Genomic DNA, 20,079 nt, shown 5'->3' on the forward strand with positions numbered 1-20,079 from the left:
CTCTCACTGGCGGCTCCCATCCCAACCAATAAGCAAGTGCATCTTCCTTTGCAAAAAGTCAAGCAATGGTGAAAGTTCCAGTATCAAAAAGCCACCTTCCAAGACGGGCTGCTGTTCCAGGCAATACCAGAGTCCTGCTTAGGCGAGGCACTGCATCCAGAACTGTCTAACAAATATTTACTCTATGCCACCCTTCGTTCCAGGCGCTGGTGCAGCCACAAAGGGCAAGTCTGACAGGGCCACGCTCTCAGGGGCCTTACATCCTACAGGGGTGGCAGGGAGACAATATATAAACCAATAAACAAGCAGAATACCACAGTGGTAAGTGCTATGCAGTGAATTACCCTTGACGTGATAAACAGGGGTGGTTAATGAAAGTGGTTAGAAAAAAGACCTCGCCGAGAAGGTGGTCTCTTTAACCCAGATGTTAGGAAGGTGGTACCCAGGCCGAAGCAGCCGCCCGGTGTTGCCTGGGGAACCAGGAACAGGCACCTGAGGGCTGCAACCCCACGCCACGTGTGCCACGTCCCCTGCCGCGTCTCACTCCCAGGCCTCGAAGCAAAGAAGCTGCAGGAAGGAGGCTTGAAGGAGGCTGTACCCTTTCCTCTCTCCGGGTCCTTCAAGCTGCAGGTGGGTCGGGCCCGAGTGCCCAGCAATGGGGAGAAGAGACAGGAGTTTTAACTCCCCTGTGAACTAAACTGTCCATAGCTGAAAGTGTCAAAAGGCTTAAGCATCAGTGTGGCAGGCACAGGAGGGGTCCATCAGGAAGGAGGCCAGCAGGGTTGGAGCAGTGTCCCCGATGTCCCCAGCTGTGCCGGGCATTAACGCTGTGGCTTCTGCTCAAAGATGCTCCATCTGTCCTGGAGGAGTGGCCAGGCTCCTTCTCAACCCACTGGCGATGTTTCAGTATTTCCACAACGGGTGTGGTCGTACCCCGTGCTTACCAGCCAAAGATCGACCACTAGACGTATCCTCAGGAGACAGAGAAGGGGGATGTGAGGGGAAAAAAATCACAGGTGGAGGCAGTGGTAGAGAAAAATAATTCAGAGACTGTTTAACCAAGGAGCGTTCAGAAATTATATGGCGTCATACAGAGATATTCTGGCTACAGATAACACTTGCAAATAGAACCATCAGAGGCATCAAAAGCAGGCCAAGTAAATGAAGGGACTTTTATTACGACTTCTACCACGTTGGTTGATACAAACAGAAACCTCCCCTCTGCTCAGTGCTCTTAAATGGGAAAAGAATTCGAGAAAGAATAGATGTATGTATACGTACGGCTGAATCACTTTGCTGCACACCTGAAACTAACACAACATTGTTAATCAACTATACTCTGATATAAAATAAAATAAAATTTCTTTAAAAAGAAACATCTAGGGAAATGTTTAGCAGTCTTGGGAACATTTCGGGGGGAAGGTGGATATTACAAATGCACTGATTCAATTATTTTTTATTTAACACACATCACATTATCATTAGATTTCTATTTCTACAAAAAGTGTGCACGTTTATAGATAAAACAATTTTTGCACGAAAATGTTGAAAAAAACATGTAGTAGAAGAGAATGTCAAGAAGATACGTAAGGAGTAAGTTTCAGGAAGGATGAACTAAGAATAAACCAAGCTAAGACGTTGGTGCCCGACACAGGGCACTACAAAATACACCAAGGAGGAAAGTGTAGGGCCGGCCCCCAGCATCTATTTACAACTATTCAACAAATGATATATAGTCCCTGAGGCTTCGTACAGACCTTCGTACTTTCTAATTACCTTTCAGAGGTAAACATCAAGTTTCTAAGATTAAGGGTAGAAGGTAACAGCTGGGAGAAGAGGAAATATCACCATAAAATAGAAGGGGGATTTTTTGTCACCTATGGTGAAAAGCAATATTCATCATTACATAATGGTGCTTCGCTTCTCCAACTTCCTCAACTACCCCAAACAGAGCAGAGAACCAGGAGGAAGTTAAAAAACAAAAAAAAACCCCTCTAGATAACAAAAATAAATGTCACAAAGGTCATGCGCGACAACTTATAGACTAACAGGAAAGTCCCCTGGGTCCTCGGGCAGAGCTATGTACTCTTGGACACTATTCTAAAGGTTGTGACGATCTGCCTTGCAGTCAAATACAGCTTTGAAGCTGCTACCTAGGGCAGAGGGGAGGGGAGTGGATATGGGCACACTGGCAATGGGAGGAGGGGTGAGCTGACACTGAAAGAGACGCACTGAAAAGCCGTAAACACAAGACACACGTACTGAGCGAGGCACCAGGGGACCATCTGTCCCCAAAGTAAATGGCCGCACAGGCCACAGAAGCCCTTGAGGACAAGTGCGCAAACAATAAACGATGCTCAGTGGGGACAGGGAAGGGGGAGGGGCAATCTGGGGTAGGGGATTAGAAGGTGCGCTGTTATGATGTTGAAAATAAGCTACGAGGATGTGTTACACCACACAGGAAAGTAGCCAATATTTTACAGTAACTATAAACGGAGGATAACCTTTAATGATCATGAATCACTATATTGTGCACCTGTAACTTACATAATATTATACATCAACTGCACTTAAATTTTTTAAAATAATGTTCATAAGGAAAACCCTAATCAACAGAGACATATCCCAGATCTACACTCACAACAGTTAATAGAACAGTCAGAAGCATGTTTCAGGGCTATGGGTAAATTAAAATCCCTCCCCAGTGACACAAGGTGGGTGAGGCCTCATCCCACCGACAACCCCGTGACTGGCGTCTACTGGGGCCAAACACACGCGGTAAACAAAGCGAGCTGTGTTCCGTTTCGCTTGAGATGCGCCTGATTCCCTCTGCTATGGCCTGGAAGCAGCATCCCAGAACCCGCCCATTTCCTGGGAGGAGTTCTCTCCTAAAAGGAGTGCATGCAGACCACACTCATTTCCCCGTGGCCGTACAGCGCGTCCAGGCCAGAAACCCTACCTGCGTCAGCGTTCTCATCTTTCCTCTCCCTCTCTCCGTTAAATCTGGGGGCAGATCCTTGGTGGATATGTGAGACTTCATTGTCAGCAGTCAGATTAAGAATGAAAGACACAAAAGCGGGAGTTCTCTGTGGTCCAGCGGTTAGTTAGGGCTCCGCGCTTTCACTCATGGAGCCCAGGTTCAATGCTGGGTCTGGGAACTAAGCTCCCACAAGCTGCGCAGCGAGGCCACAAAGGCACCTCATAGTACTGGAGGATAAAATTATTTTTCCAGTAAAGTGGCAAGAACTGCAACAGAGTTTTGAGGAGAGAAACAACTAACTGAAACAGGGTAAGTGACACTGACCCCTCACACCTAATTCTGAAGCGCCTCCCTTAACCCCGGTCTAAATCCAAGTGCCCAGCATCGGTCAGAGCAATCAATTTCCATGTTTGACAGGGCTCAGGACACCCAGTTGATTTTGAAACTGAGCAGGCCTGGGGATCTGATGGAGTCAACCCCACAGGAGGCTCTGGAATTCTCCAGGGAAGAGAGTAACCATCCGTCGGGGAGGGGGGTGGTCAATGGTGGACAGAATGACCTCCGACTGTCACAACAGATCAATTTGGACATCTCACATTTAGCAGTTCTTCGAAGACCTTTCTGAATATGACACAGTACACAGACTGGGTGAATGGCGTTTTCTATGTGGTACCCTCAGGTGGGTCTGTACTGGGGGAATCAGACTCTCATCTACGTTGTGAGAAGCAACAGGGCAATCAGAAACCAATCATAATTCAGTAAGAGGGCAAAAAAAAAAAAATGCCCACATGACGGAATGGAAAAGTTGAAAGCCACAAAAACAGGAGAAAGTTCCAGCAAAGCCGCTCACTTTCCTGGGGGATCTTCCTTAGCACCCACCTGTTACCCTCGCATCCTGGGACCTTCCATGCGCAGGAAGATAGCTCTACACCGCCCCCTAGCGCTGGCCGCCCCGCTTCTCAGGCTGAGCACCGCAAGGTGAGCGGTTCCTCCACCTCCACTTACTTCCGGCTGCCAACCCTCCCAAAGGCTAAACATAGACCAGTCCTCTGCACACAGATTAGGAAACCACCCGGCTATTTTTAGCATCATGCATCTTAGGAATGGAAATGGCCCAGCCTCTGACGGCAACACAATGTGTGTGGCCTGGCTTCACGAACCCACTTCTCAGGAGGGGGGTGAATCGACCCCGGAAAGTGGCCAAAGACCCCGGTGAAAGTTCTGGGCCTCGTTACAAAGCGACGATGGCACGTGGACCACAAGAAAGAATGGCAAGGAAAGGACAATGACAAGTACAAGTCGCGAAGGGACTCGGGAAGATGAGAGATGCCAGGACAGGCCTGATAAGTAAGTCAGAGCATTAGGAGAAAGGACCTGGGATGGAAAAAATAAAAAAACAAAAGCCAGGAGCCAGGGATACGGTGCATGGTCATTTGGGGAAGCTTGGTCCAGTCAGAAGTGATATTTTGAACTGGGCATTTATTTTACGTGATAAAGAACAGAGGTTGGTCTGATCCGTCTCCTGCCAGGGTACAAGTGGCGCTGTGGCTTCTTTGATCCCCCCCTGCCCCCCCCGCCCTGTCCCCGCGCCCCCGGCCCTCTGCAGTCCCCGGGATTGGACGTGGATCCCTTTGATCAGCGGCTCAAGCAGCCTGCAGGTGCCCCGTCCCATCACATCACCAAGTCTTAAGAAGCAACCACAGTGCTATCAGCCTTGTGATGCCTTGTCTTGCTGCCCAAACAGCGAGTACAGATAATGGCTACAAAGGTCCCAGGAATCCTTATTTTCTCTCTTTTTGGACCCTAGAACTTTCTGTGCTTTCTTAAAGGTGAACACTCTGGAGAGTTTCAATCCAAACTTGAAGCTCGGAGACACCCCCCCCCCCCAAAAACCGACAGAAAAAGTTGCTTGTGACTTAAAAACACAGTTCAGGGCACTCTGATCTCCTAGGCACACGCTGCTCACGTTCGTTTCACACGGTTCACGAAGTGACAGCCTTCTTGCATTCCGAACAGATGGCATATAAAGCAGTAAAAACATGTACATTTCTTTTCAAATAACACCGAGAGCCGCCACTTGTAAACAGGGTGTTTAATATTCTAATTTTAGACAGCCTGCATTGACATTGTGGTTTCATGTGCAGTATAAAATTTCTATTTACAAAGTAGTCTCAAAAATGACTTCATAATGTTAGATCAAGAGCAAAAGGGTTTAGAAATTGAATGATGTAAATCATATGGGGTTCAGAGGCTAAGCAAATTACACACCCTGAAGCAGCCCTGGCTTTATGAAAGGAGCCTTTCTCCGGCTCTGTGCGATCCCAGCCCAAGGGAACTTGCATCTGAGAGTTTTCTAAACATTTCAGGTACACTTGAAAGGTGAAAGTAATTCTCATTTCCTATGCAGGATTAAGTCGTTTCCAGCACACACAAACTAGCAGTCACTCACCATCGCATATAAAAACACACCACCAGAAAGGTAAGGGCTTCAGGAGTACAAAGGCACATTTAAAAAAAAAAAAAAAAGAGCACAAAAGAAATACATTTTTTTAATTCCCCCCTGCACACGTCCACGGGGCCCCTCGACCTCTTGGCTTGCTATCTACTTACTGATTAATTGATGCCTTTCCACCGCGAGCGCTTCAATTAATGCGGCTGACACACGTCCTGGGACACCCCTCCCCAGGGCAAAAAGCTCGGAGGAGAGTCAAACATGCCAGGACGCGTTCGTGTCGGACTCGGGTCTAGAGGCAGTTCTCGAACTTAGGACTCCGGCGACGAGAGGTCTTGCAAGCGCGCTGGCCCTGACGCCCCCCAGGGCTCCCAGCATGTCCGCGCTGCGGCGGCGCCCGCGGGGACACTCAGGCTGCCCCGCTGGAGCCCGGCGGCCGCTGCCCCAGCCGCAGGCTGCGAGGAAGCTCCGCGAACGCGGCGCGCGGGCCGGGGTGCGTCCCGCCCGGGCGCGCCGGGCGGCGCGGGCGGCGCGGCAGGGGACGGAGCGGGGGCACTCACCGTTCTGCTCCTTGGTGCTGGCGAGCTGGAGTTTGCTGCTCAGGCTGGACTCAGCCCGGGTCCCGGGTCTCTGGCCGGCCAGAGCGGATGTCAGCAGCAGGAGCCCGAAGAGGAGCATTGGGCTGAGCGGGCGGGCGCGCGGGCGGCGGGCACTGGGGCGGCGGGGCTGCGGGCCGGGCTCAGCGCCGCCGAGCCCCGCGGGCTCCTTCCCACATCCTCCCATCCAAGGCTTTCTCCGAGGGCCCTCTTCGGCGTCTCCAGTTTGCGCCGAGGATCAAAGCAGAACCTGGACCTGAACCAGTTCCCCGAGGTCTGAACAGATCCTGCGCCGCGCCGCGGCGGCGGGGGGGGGATGGGGGCGAAGGCGAGGGGGAGGGGGGGACGCGGGGGCCGCGCGCGCCGCCGAGGAGTCCCCGGCCAGGGCCCCGAGCACCTGTCAGCCGGCCGACGGCCCGGCGGCGGGTCGGGGGTCGCGCGGGGCCGGCCTGCAGCCCGCGGGGCGGCCGGCACCTTCCAATCGATCACAGAGCTGCCGGTCGGGGCGCTCTCCGGGCGCCGCGGCCGCCCCGCCCCCAGCTCGAGGGGGAGGGGAGGCCCAGGCGCGGGCGCGGCGCCGGGGCCGGGGGGTGTCCCGAGCGGGGCCGGGGTCCCGGCCGAGGCCGCCCCGGCCCGGGCGCACGGAGGCCGCGGGACGCGCTGCCCGCCCGGAGCGCGGCGCGGATCGAGCACCTGGAGGCGGTCCCGCGCGCCCGCCCCGCGCAGCGCCGGAGGTCGGGCAGGGGTCGCGCGGGGGCCGCTCGGTTGTCCCCTCCCCAGCGCTCGGGCGGCGCGGCGAGCGGGCCCCGGGCGCGGAGCAGGCCGGCGCGGACCTCGCGTGTCCCTCCCCTTCCCCACCTTCCCGGCGCCGGGGGGGTGGCCGGGGTCCCGCGCGCCCGGGCGGTCCGGCAGGTGCCGGCGCGTGCGCGGGGTGCCGCGGGGCCCCGGCGGGGGGATGCGGCCCGGGCTACCCGGGCGCCACGCGACGAGCCGGCTGGGCGCGGCGGGCGCTGCCCGAGCCGGGGGACGAGTGAAGAACTTCCTGCGCCTCCCCGCCTCCGCGCGGCCCTCCCCCCCGGGCCGGGGCTCCTCGTTCCTTCCCGAGGGCATCCCCGTCCCCAGAGGGCCGGGCTGCGACCCTCGGCCAGGCTTTCTGCGTCCGAGGAAGAAGGGAAGCCGGAACGCAGGGAGGTCTTTGCCTCCAGCTTCCAGCCCTCTGAAGCAGGGAGTGGAAAAAAGTAAATGTAAAGACAAATGGCCGGGCTAGAACACCATTTATTCCTTTAACAAACACTGTAGGGACCGAATGCCTCCTGAGTCGGGCACTGTTCTAAAACTGCAGACATGGAACCAGGCAAAAGTCTCTGCCCTCGTGAAGCCTGCCTCAAGCAAGGGCCAGGGCAGGCAAAGCACAAAGAGCGCCCACCTCCTGTCAAAGAGCCGAGGCGAACGACAGGACCAGGTAAGGCCGGGGGAAGGATGGAGCCCCAGGGGGCGAGCTGAAATACGGGCGGAGTTTCAGGGCTCCTGCCGAGGGAGCCAGCTGCCCTTCCCGGCCCGGCTAGGCCCTCGGTGAGTACGGAGGGGAGCCGCCCTGGGACAGGTCCAGGGACGCCTGGGCGGGGACTCCCCCACCATGGACCCAACTGGGGGCGGAGCCTTCCCGCTGAACGTGGCAAGCCCCCTTCCTCTGCTCGGATGCCCACCGAGCCCAGCCAACTTCACCTCTCTGCTTGTAACATCTTAGTTCTCTTCTCTTTTTTCCCCTCTTAAAATTCTCCGAGGCTCAACTCCCCTTTGAGGCCTTTGCTCACCTCTCCCATGGGTTCATTCTTACTGCTTCACCACTTCTGTCTTCAGAGAGCAGGATGTTAAGGCCGATAAGGAAAGTCCAGTCTCTGATCGTGAAGACGCCGCAGTTTAGCAGACACAGGCCTTGGTAGTGTCTTCACTTGAGCAGCCCCTCAAGGCCAGTGTGAAGCCATATTTGCACAGTAAATATGTTCTAAACGTGGTCTGTAGATCTGAGGGAGAGTTCCCAGTTTTAATAGCTTAAGGAGATTCGTTATGTAAACGACATGCTTTATGAACACACTCTAATCTATTTGTCTTGAAACGAATCGCTTCCCGGTTTTTCGAATTCGGTACTTTTCATTTCCTAATCAGGATTTTTCTAAATGACGCTGTTATATGTCTATATCGTTGAGTTTGCTGACCACCCACATAGAGTGTGTGTATGTGTGTGTGTACACATTTAATCCATTTGCTCTCACGAGATTATAAGGGTGATGACTACCCTTTCTTTTGTATCGTTTCATACTGGCTAGAAGAGTGCCTGGCCCAGGGAGCTCATAAAGAAACACTCGTGACTGACTGACAGGTTTCTTGATTGGAGTCACTTACGTTCGCCCTGGAATTTCAGCATGGAGGTTGTATTTGAAAAGTTACACACGATCTAGAATAATCCTCCACCTCTGCGTTTCACCTCATCCATAGTCTACAGATGGCTTTGGCACTGGCCTTATAAATAAAGCCAGCCGGGTGCCCCTGCAGGACTCTAGACCAAATCCGCCCACATCTCCATTGCCTGGGTTCCCTTCCGTGTCCTTGCACTAGTGTCTCTTGAACTGCCCTTGGCCTTGGCAAGGTTGATGGTTTTAAGACTGTATCATCCTCTGCTCCATTCTGCTTATAAACCCTTCCTAGGAAAGTGGGATCCTTGCATCGAAAGTAAATTTTATATAACCCGGAGTCTGCACAGTTACTAAACAATAGATTCTGAATGAATATGGCTTTGTTTTGGCCTAAAGCATTTTCCTTGAGGAAAGGCATCTGTTCCGCCCACCAGGAGAAAATAATTGGGAACATTCTTTGTGGTTTTCGTGTTTTCTTAAACCTTCGGCAGGCGTGCCCACTCCGGCTGAATATATGTAGAGTACCACCTACAAATTCCTGATGAGGAACATGCCGGAAGGTACTCGGTTATTAGCAGTGATCATTTTGGGGGGGAGGGAGGGTGGGTGTCGCTATTAACTTTTTTTTTGGAATGAAATCAGATTTAAAGCCAGCTATCCATTCAACTAATCGCTTAACACTCAGAAGGGCAGGAACCATGGGGCCATATATTTTGCCCAGAAAATCAAATATTACAAGTTTTCTTGCTCTTCTTCTGATTCAGTCCTGACACACACATGCACACACACACATGCGCACACACACACGCACACACACACACACACAGGGACACGTGCAAAACGATTTTGACTTTTCCCAGAACTTTTCAGTATTTTAGTGGCAGATGAGTGAGTAGGAGTTTCTGAAGTTCAGAGTGCTATGAACTGAAGTGTCCACTACTTTCTAGAATGACTAACTAGCAATACTTCTTTTTTCATTTTTTTTAATAAATGTATTTATTTATTTTTGGCCACATTGGGTTTTCGTTGCTGCACGCGGGCTTCTCATTGCGGTGGCTTCTCTTGTTGTGGAGCATGGGCTCTAGGTGCACGGGCTTCAGTACCTGTGGCTCGCGGGCTCGGTAGTTGTGGCTCGTGGGCTCTAGAGCACAGGCTCAGTAGTTGTGGTGCACGGGCTTAGTTGCTCCGTGGCATGTGGGATCTTCCCGGGCCAGGGCTCAAACCCGTGTCCCCTGCATTGTCAGGTGGATTCTTAACCACTGCGCCACCAGGGAAGCCCAGCAACACTTCTATACACATTTAAATGAGGCTGGGAGCTGGGACTGTCGTTAGTAGGCAAAGTGAATGCCCACAGATCACAGCAGGAATAAAGAAGAAGTGCAGTAAAATCTCTCTCAGAATCATGCTTTTGTTTCTCCACTCTCTCCAGTTACCCCTAGAAACACATGACCTCTCTCTCTTCAGACATCTCAGGATATATTAATACTCTGTTTTTCCACCCTAAAAACAGAAAATACACTTTTCCTCATATTTTGTTTATCGAGATCGGTCACCCCTTACCTCCCCACGTGCAGCTGGAATCAGAAAGGCTCGCCTGCCGAGGCAAACGGTAGAGGCTTGTGTCGGGGCCCGCTCTCAGAGGAGCAGATGTACTTTCTCATTGTGGCCTTTTGAGGGAGGGGAGTCCAGAGGTGGGAAGCTAAAGGTGTGTGGCCCAGAGAAACGGGAGATAAGGACAGGCCTTGAGGTGGCTTTGCCCATTGAACTCAAGCTGCTCTTTCCTTCCGGAAATCACGGTTGAGTGTGCAAAGGTTTTTTTGTCAAAATCTCAGAAGTGCTTGTCTGACTCAGAACCCAGAGCGTGTAAGGAGCCAGAAACAGCCCCAAAGAAAGAGGAGCCCTGGCCAACTCAGAGCCACCACAACGGAAGATTGTTTCACCGGGAGACGGGAGACGGGAGGCCCCGGACTTAGGCTGGCTTCACTGCTAACAAACAGCACAACCTTGGTCTAGAATCCTCTCTGCCCCTTTTCCTTACAGGAGACGTTTACACTGGAGTCTGTCTCCAGAGTATATGGAGAACTGAGAATTCTTAGAATTCTTCCATTCTCTAAGCTACGGTAGTGATGCCAGTTCTTTTTCAATTTAATTGTGCTTCTGTGATGATACAGGACTAGGACCAATTTCCTGGACTCAACTCAGAGGTGCCTGGGGGCTGGCAACAGAGGATGAGTAGGTGCTTCTCCCCAAGTCCATCCAGTCATGGTAGTTCTCTTTCACCTGTTACGATCCTGGTTGGGAAAGAGAAATTCTACTGATAACCAAAAAGAAAGGGAGAAAAAAGAGTTTGGAAACCACTGACTAAGGCAAGTGTCAGGAATTGTATTGAATTCAGGAAAACAATAAGTTACGTGTGGGTAGCCACCTTTTCATGTTTAATATCTGTTTGGTATCATCAGAAGATGCCAAGTGTGGTTCCGAGGTAAAGAAAAATAGTACAGTACATAAGGGAGCTGTAACTCGTAAGGAAATTCTGTCGTCATTAGCCAAGCACGGACATCCGATCTGCTATTCCACAGAGTCCCACGGGTGGCATCCGGAACAATCCTGAGATCGGGGCGCCCCCTGAAAATTCGGACAACCACCAAACACTGTGTTTGATCATATCCCGTGGTCAATAAATGTCCTTTTTCTCTCCCCCGAAATCATGGGTAGGCTCTGAAGGCTTCTGTCCACGTGGTGACAAATCGTAGTAAAGAACTCAAGACACGGCCACGGATCTTCCTTTCTCAGACAGGGAGCCCCTTCTTTCAGAGGTCATGAGAGAAGGACCCTCTCACTTTGTGATCATTGTTTCGGGGCAGTCTTTCCTTGGCTGTCAGCCTTTGTGTAAGGGGCCCAGAGCCTCAGTGTGCAGCTTCACGAATGTGGAAAGAGCGCTGCTTGTTAGCAGGCAGGGACAGAGAGCTGAACTCGTCTTACGTCAAGGATCCCTCGATCGCTTTTGAAGCTCAGGATAGTTCAAAGGGTTGTCATAACCCTTTTCTACTGTGATGACTACTCCCAGCCGTCTGTCATCTTTATGGTCAGAAAAGCGCCTGCTCTCTTCTATCCTAAACAGCCTTGCGACATCCTAAGGCATCGTTTTATTTTCCCAAATTTTATTTCTCTGGGCACAGTTGGCTTTGATGCTTTCCCCATCTTCCCGGACCCCAGTCTCTCCTTGCTCATTGTCTGGAATATCTTCTACTGGTTCTTCGTGAAATTAGGAGGGTAAAAAGCATGCCTTTCCCCGCAGATTGCTAGTTAAACAGAAGGCAACCAGGGAAAATAAAAGTGAGGGGAGAATCATTCAGATTCAGATTTACTTTGTGAAGCACCTGTCATGTCCCAGGAACTGTTAGATACCTTGCAATATATTTTCTCATTTCATCTTCCCACCAATCCTTTGAGGAAAGCTGGAGTTTCCCCCATGTTACTGCAGAGAGATGGAGAATTAATGGAGAATTTGCCTGGGGTCACACTACCGGTGACAGGTACCAGGTCACCTTGTCTCCCGACTCCCCTTAGACTCCAGTGTGTTTCATTCGACACTCTGAGGCCCTGGATTTTGGACCAAAGTGTTCCCACGTGAAGGTTTTGCATGTTTCCCAAAGTTTTCTTCATGACGACTGGCCTCCCCATCTTTGATCTGGGGTAGACCTTGGCGTACGTAGACGAACTCTCGCACGTGTTCAAGAGCACAGTGCCGAGACAGCTAGCATCTTTCTGGAACAGCCTAAGTAAAAGATGTGAGCCAGACTGAATCTGGGTCACTGGAGGTAGGGTGGTGACTAAGGCTGGCCTGGGGTCGAAGCCCACCCAAGGCGTGGGCATCCTGTTTATCCTGGCCAAGTTAGTCATCCAGGGAATGCCTCAGTCTGCACCGTCTGTGGGCAGTTATGTCAAAGAATCTATCTCCTTGTCTTTGAGGACAAAGGGGAAGGAGTTCTCATTCCTCTCTTGCTGTTCATGATTGCTACCGAATTACAGCATCAGAGCTGGGAAGAAGTACACTCTTTTCCCAGTTGTTCCCTTGGAAAAATCAATTTATGATGAACTCTAGGTGTCAGAGCCTAGGCTTCTTTCACGCCTACCATTCCTATGTGTATCCCTCCGAGTTTCTAATTCAAAATTCCTGGTCTACAGTGTTTTCTTAAAGCCCTATGGCAAGGCAAATTTGCATCTGCATTGATAATTTTATGAAGGTATTTTTAGATAGGCTGGAGTTTTTCAAAGCCCAAAGGCAAGAACTAACCAGCAACCTGTTAAGCCCTCAGGCAAGCAAAAGTCTTCAAATGAAATTCTAATTCCTGAAATAAATTCCGTTCGTATCTGAAGGGATATAGGAGTGGAAAAGACACTCACGGTATCAATATTTGTCCCATCAGACGGTGTGGAAAAAACTCCATTCTTTCTTTTCTTTCTTGAATGACTTTGTAGACACACATAAAACCAAACAAAAATGTGAGTGTTGGCCCATTAATCTAGCCACTATTTTTCACACTTACTGAGGCAAATGATTATACTATGGGACTGTTAAAAAACACTATTTTAGGAATTCAGAGCACTTCCTAGTACCTCTTTCTTCCTGGCTGCCTAGATTTCTGTTTGAATTTGATCATCGCCGTGTCCACCCACGTTCAGCACTCTCAGCCCTGAAGGGGGAAGCAATGTCCCATCCCTCAAAATCTGTGTGGTCTGGTACACGAATCGACCGTCACCTAGTCTGTGAAGTACAGCAGCCTATTTTCACGTTACATCTTGCAGAGCTGTTATCACATGACTACCTTTTTGATTGAAATGTCCACAATGAAGTACTCTACAGTGGAGTTTCTACAAATGATGGATAAATTAATTAACTCTGTGCATAACTATTAATACAATCCCCATTTTAAAGATGAGAAACTGAGCCCCAGGAAGGCTTTGTAACTTGACCAGAGTCACATGTTTGTGAGGAGCAAAACCAGGCAGGACCCTGCAGGGCTCCTGGTCTCGGAAGCCTTTCTGTCCCCCATTTCTTGTTTGTAGGTAGCAGGCTCCAGCGTCCGTGGCCTTCCCATGGAGGTTCAAACAGTTGCTCGTCAGGGAAGGGAGGAGATGCAGAGACAAGGGAAGCGCAGTGGAGAAACAATGGTGCAGCCTTGGGACAGGGTCCCGGTTCCCCCTCCAGGGCTGCACAGAACAACATCATTGAGCTGTTTTGCAGATACTTCCATCAAATGGAAGATGAAGCATTCTTCATTCCAGAAGACAGGAAGCGCAGAAGCTCAGCAGGGACCTCCTGAGGCCAGATTAAAGGAGCGCAGGCCCTGCACACACCCTGGTCCTTGTCAGCACCCCCGCCCTGGAGCCCTTGCTACAAAACTCCTCACCAAACCCTCCCGGGTTGGGACACACAGTGTTCAAAGGCAGGAACCTGCTGTGTCCCCCTTTGCCTGGAAAAGTATTAAAGCTCTTCTTTTCTACCTCACCCAGCTGTGTCTCCAAGATTCCATTCAGCACCGGTGCACGGAGGCCGCGTGTTCTGCGTCAGTATTGAAGCCAGAACTGGAATGCGGGCACTCGGTTCCGGTGCCGGCGCTTTAAACCATCACGTTTTCATTTCTCCATGAGCGTCTCCAAAAAGACATTTCAGACGTATGAAATGTACATTTATATTAAGCACTTGGTGTTTATTTTATGACTCCACACCGTTTCAGTCATAAATATGTAACTTAAAAATTCTACTGCCAACAACAAACATGCATCATTTTGATTTTGGTCTCACATCAAAAGGGCGGTGCCCCAAGCCTACAGGAGCGAGGCACTCCGTCAGTGAAACCGTCACGGTGTCTTGGATGGAATACCCTTTCTAGTGGCTATGGAAATGTGAGATGAATCTTCTGAAACCATCCAAAGGGAAAAGGCTCTGTTGCCCTGATTCTTAGCGAGAAGACGTTTTGCCATAAAATCGCCGTTACTGTGTTCCTGGGCCTGACAACCCGTGATGAGGGAAAATCATAATTTGTATTCACATCAGCTTCTGAAGGACAGAAGTAGGAAAAAGCAAAGGCAGTGAGGTGACTAACTTGTTTCTGGGGAAAAGTGAACGTTCTAAGTAGGAGACAGAGTTTCTGTTACCGCTAACCTTGAGGTCATCATGGGCGTGACCAAGGCGGCAATCTGTCGGGAGCTTCGATGCAGGCGTGCTGCTGGACCCAAGAAGCTACAAGGTAAATAAAAGGCAAGATTGCTGCCCTCAGTGAGTTCCCCCTGATTTGGGGCATCCAATCATCTTCATGTGTGTGTGTGTTTCCACCTGTGATGTGACCTGTCCTCTTGCATTACCTACAGTCTGCAGAAAGCCCCGCAGACTGCACTCTGCCCGGTCCACTCTTAATGTTCCTGAAAGCTGTCCTCCGGTTACCAGCTTCATCTCTTTAAACACAAAGCTGATCACAGCCTGATCCCTGCTCTAAAAGTCTGAGCCTCCCCCTTGACTGCAGGAGAAGAAAAACGTTCTCCTTGGGCGTGATCTTCTCTTCCTTACCCACCGGGTCTCACACTCCCGATGCACCACAGTTCCTGTACTCACACTTGCTGGTCCTTGCTTCTTCTCTTATGCTCACTCCACAGTTATAGATAGCTCAATCTGGGACTTCTCTATTCTGATTTACTCTTTTATCAGCTTCTTTTTTCCCAGTACTGAACATACTGCACTTATTGAATAATAATCGCTAGCTCTACTATGCCAGGCACCATTCTAAAGATTTCATGTATACTCACATCTTCATTCTCACAGCAAACATACAAGATGGGTGTATTACTTTTTAATTTATTTTATTGAAGTATAGTTGACTTTCAATGTTCTGTGAGTTTCTGCTGTACAGCAAAGTGACTCAGTTATACGCATGTATACATTCTTTTTCATATTCTTTTCCATGATGGTTTATCACAGGATATTGAATATAGTTCCCTGTGCTATACAGTAGGACTTGGTTGTTTATCCATTCTCTATATAATAGTTTGCATCTGCTAACCCCAAACTCCCAATCCATCCGCCCCCCCATCCTCCTCCCCCTTGGCTACCACAAGTCTGTTCTCTATGTCCGTGAGTCTGTTTCGTATATAAGTTCATCTGTGTTATATTTTAGATTCCACGTATAAGTGATACCACATGGTATTTGTCTTTCTCTGTCTGAGATGAGTGTACTCAATAGGGTTTACAGAGAAGCAGAGGAAGAACAGAGAGGCCAAGCGATTTACCTAAGACCACTCGGGCTGTAGGTGGCAGAGCCAGGTCCTGAACTTGGTAAGTCTAATACTCGAGTTCCTGCTTTCGACCATCACTCTGCCTCTAACAGAAGGGGTCCAACCGGTACGGGAGGCCGTGTAGATGCCCAGTCACCATCTAAGCATTGAAGTCAGAGGTACAAGCTAACATCTTTTTTTCTCTCCAAAAGGCTGTTATTAATTCGGTGGAGGATTTTATCATTAATGGTGTCTTAAAATAAAGATAACACTAAGTAATTTTTTTGGCTGAATAAAGAAGTCTTTCCCTAACTTCTCTCCTTTTCTCACCATCACTGAGTCATCACCAGGGTAAGTCTCATCCTTCCAAAAACTTTCTAGGACAAATCCTTAGCCCCACTGCCCCCAAAGTAATGATAATATCCTCTAGGTTTGCTGATGCACCCTCCCTGAAATTGACCGTAAATGCTTTGATGGCAGAAATCGTGCCTACTCTCTCTCTCCTGTTTTCAGTCCAACCACCCCTGGACCGCCTGCCCACCACAGCACTTAACTCTGCATGTGTGCACTTCCATGTTGAACACATCTTTTAATAGCTGGTGAGTGAAATTAACAAAAGTATGAAGTAGCCAAATGCAGTTACAGCCATGATAAATCTTCATGGAAGAAAAATGAATGAGGAGCAGCTCCTTCCGACATAGTGACGGAGACTGGAGCCATGTGGAGTTCATTTTCTTGCTTGGCTGTCAGTCAGAGTTGCGGAGCTTGTAAACGGAAGAGCTAAATTATGGAAAACAGGAGTCAAAATGTACAAATCTCTAGGCTCACACCTAAGTGAAAATTATTCATATGATTTTATTTATTTGATGAGCTGAAAGAAGACCAGGTGAGCACTTCCCAAACCGGAAGCAATGCAGAATCTGTCTTTTCAGAAGTCCGATGGTAATACTCATTCCAATATTACAAGGTTGTTTCTAAAGCCTGGCAAACAGCCCAATTCATATTGCCTGAGTGGTTTAAATAGAGTTATGATAGAAAAATCTTATGGAACAGATGGTTCACAAGACTCTAATAGCCAATCTGTTATAGCCAAGATGTCATCATTTTGAAAAATAACTTCTAGGAAAGTATCTTCTTCATATTTTGAAAGTATGATGTCAAATGAAATCCTTTGCTTTTTAATTTTAGATTTTAAATTTGTGTGTTACAATTTAAAACATGTATGTGTGTGCAAGCATGTGGTTTTGAAATAATAATTGCTGACTGTTGCTGCCTGGGGAGAAGAAATTTCAAGAACCACTGAGCTAAAATGGGAAATGAAGGGTCACTGTTTATGAAGATTCATACGTAGAGTAATTTAATGAAATGACAATTCACTTTGCATCTCCTGTGCTTTGGGCAATTAATTTTACTGTGAAATATTAGACTTCAGCTCTGAGTTAATGTCTTACAAAATAAAGAAACTGTCGTGGACTGAGCCAAACATGCCACTTCACGATTAAAAACAGCATATAGGGAACTATACTCAATATTTTTAACACCTATAAGGAAAAGAATCTGAAAAAATATATATATGTGTGTGTGTATATATATATATATATGAATGTATAACTGAATCACTTTGCTGTATACCTGAAATTAACACATTGTAAATCAACTATATTTCAATAAAAAACAATTTTTAAAAAACATATGCTGAGATTTTATTCTTAGAAATAAATTAATTCATAACACAGTAATGAAAAAACCTTCCTTAATGAGCTTAGATAAAATATAATTACTCTCATGACGCTTTAAGTTCATGAAAATGGATTGTATTGTGACGTAAAAATACTGTTTATAAATACTGTCTGTAAAAAAATTGAATCACTGTGTTGCACACCTGAAACTAACGTAACATTGTAAATCCACTATAGTTCAATAAAAAGAAATAAATAAAAATGCTGTCTATGATAGTTTCCTTGTTCCTTTCACCACAGATGCTGAAATGATGCATTTGCAGCTGACGTGGAATGGGGTTTCCAAGCACTGCCTCGTGTAAATGTCCCTCCTGAAGTTGATCAGGCATAAAACTTCACAGGAGAAAGGAAGCATATATTTCTGAAACTAGGATTGACCTTTCATTAGTAATTTAATTTTGAAAGATTTTAAAATGTTTTACAGTATACCACATGCTGATGCAGGATGTTCATTTATTGTAGGACATCATGTTATGATGAGAAGTACACACAATTGGAAGTTCTGTGTTCCACCACAATTAGATTTGTGACTTTAACAGCAAGGAAAAGTTAACTTGTCCGGTCCTTAGTTTCTACAACTGCAAAAAAGAAAGTTTACCTGGTTGATTTCAAGATTCTGTTTCCAACAATTTCCGATTCAATATACACTTTGTTTCTTTTTTACTGGAAAAAATATCTATTCTCATAGTCTTTCTTGTGTGGAGACAATTACATCTTAAAGGATCTTCTTTATTTCTCTTTAAAGGGAAACAACCTGTGTCCAGAGAGCTTCTACTTAGCTGGACATCACATCAGAGCAGTCATGGTTTCTTAGAGATCTGCCTACCTTGACCTTAAGGACTTTTCTGGCCAGAGGCAGTATATAGATCACCCTAAAAAAATGTTAAGTGTTTAAAACAACAGAAAAACAAACAAAATATTACTGGGGGGTGGGGGTGGGGGGAGAATGTGAAATCTGAAAAAAAAAACTCCCAAGGGAGAAATATAAGGCTCCTATAATCAAAATTTCCATGTGTTTAGAAAAAACTATTATCCAAATTATTCTTCAAGTGTTTAACAGTTTAGGATTCTTATACTGCCTTTGGTCATTATCTTTTCCTATGAATATGAGTTACAAAGTGACAGTGGCCAATTTCTGCTTTGGCTTCTGCTGGTGGTTCTGCAGTGGCAAGCCTGTGATGTTTGAGCTCCATGGAGCAATAGAAAAGGATTTTGATTGATGGCGCTGTCTTCTATACATATGCAAATTGTGTTTGCATTAATATTAATATTGTCTAGATACAAAAGGAAACATTTCCTTTATCATTATATCATAATAACGAATATTACTACCTTCTAGACTTCAATGTAAATTAAAAACACTACAGTTATTAAAACTTATCTCCTGACATTCTGCTATGGATTTGTTCTTTGCCTTCCTCTGAATCTAATATCGTGTGGTTATTCACGTCGAAAACACCAGGAGGCACATACAGGAGACTCTGTATCTGTTACTATGGTGACTATTGGACGTATTTTGAAAGAAAAAGCAACCATTATTATGCATAAATTTAAATACTACTGTCCACCTTTTTTAGAATTGCCGTTGGAAATTAGACGTCGCATTTTAAAAATTGTTTAAAGTCGTATGCTTCCTATCTTTCTTCTCAAGGAAAATACAACTAGTTGGAACAACACAGACAAATAGCTGAGTTGTTAAGGAGAGTAAACTGCAACTTTTGTTTTCCTCTAAAGATGCTGACACATTATTCTGTACGTAGGCTCTAGAGACAGTCTCATCTGGCTCAAATCGTAGCTCTGTCACTTATTGGATGTTTATTTCCCTCTGTAACATAAAAGGAACCATAAAGAGGAATTGGAATGCATTATGGATAAATTTGATTTGAGTACGTGGACCAAAATCATTTTTAGGGTGAGCGGACAGAGAAATAAATGTACAATATCTTATAGTATTTACTGATTTAAGGTGCCATGATTAGCATCTTAGAGACTCTTTTGCAGGTCATGCATCATAATACTGTAATTGATACAGGTGTATTCTGAAGTTGTATTTTCAGTATTTTATTTTCACCTTTTTCCGAAAAAGTATTGACTATGAGTATCGGGCACTGTGCTAGGTCCTGGGAGACAATTGACAGTAGCCAGGATGAAGCCCTGAGAATCTCTAATACGTAGACTCTGGGTCGAGAAGAACAATTGAGAAAAGGGGTCTAAGAAGAGCCAGTCTTGTTAGGTGTAACAAACACAAGACATGTCAGGAGAGCTGGGGAAAGAGTACGCGTTCAGTTGTAAGGAATGTGGTTACTGGGTAGCGTCTGTGAAAACTATTAGATAAAGAGCACATTGGATTTGGGACCATGGAGGTCATTGCTGACCTTGACAAAAGCAGTTTTAGTGGTAAGGCAATGACAGTAGCTAGAATAGGATGAGTGGAAGATTTAATTGCAGATTGGTTTTTAATTTAAATAATCCATTGTATTATCATTTATATACAATTAATTTGTGCATTTTAAGTGTACGCTTTGGTGAGGTTTGCCCCACGTAGACACTGATGATAGGGAACTGATGGGATGATCATGTGAAGACACAGCAAGAAGGCGGCCACGTGTAAGCCAGGGAGAGAGTC

General features: G+C 47.4%; 1 protein-coding gene and 1 long non-coding RNA gene across 5 annotated transcripts in view; one reads left to right on the top strand and one right to left on the bottom strand.

The window, feature by feature from the left end:
- PDGFC (platelet derived growth factor C) overlaps window positions 1-6,326 on the bottom strand; it is a 218,695-nt gene extending 212,369 nt beyond the window's left edge. The window contains exon 1 of one of the 2 annotated variants that reach the window (XM_060147502.1): window positions 5,993-6,326. In XM_060147502.1, coding sequence (XP_060003485.1) covers window positions 5,993-6,215 — 223 coding nt within the window. In that variant the 5' untranslated portion in view covers window positions 6,216-6,326. The remainder of the gene's footprint in view (window positions 1-5,992) is intronic. The other variant, XM_060147503.1, reaches the window with a different exon arrangement.
- Window positions 6,327-13,702: 7,376 nt separating this feature from the next.
- LOC132519605 (uncharacterized) lies at window positions 13,703-17,805 on the top strand. Of its 3 annotated transcripts, none has more exons than XR_009540196.1 (3): window positions 13,703-14,696; window positions 15,684-16,313; window positions 17,694-17,805. It is a non-coding gene; the product is annotated as an uncharacterized LOC132519605 (long non-coding RNA). The 3 variants fall into 3 exon arrangements; XR_009540197.1 differs by lacking the exon at window positions 17,694-17,805 and having other exon boundaries at window positions 15,684-16,065; window positions 16,228-17,362; XR_009540195.1 differs by lacking the exon at window positions 17,694-17,805 and having other exon boundaries at window positions 15,684-15,775; window positions 15,927-17,362.
- The last annotated feature ends 2,274 nt before the right edge of the window (window positions 17,806-20,079 follow it).

Source organism: Lagenorhynchus albirostris, chromosome 4 (genome assembly GCF_949774975.1).
Source record: "Lagenorhynchus albirostris chromosome 4, mLagAlb1.1, whole genome shotgun sequence".
NCBI classification, from domain to species: Eukaryota; Metazoa; Chordata; class Mammalia; order Artiodactyla; family Delphinidae; genus Lagenorhynchus; species Lagenorhynchus albirostris.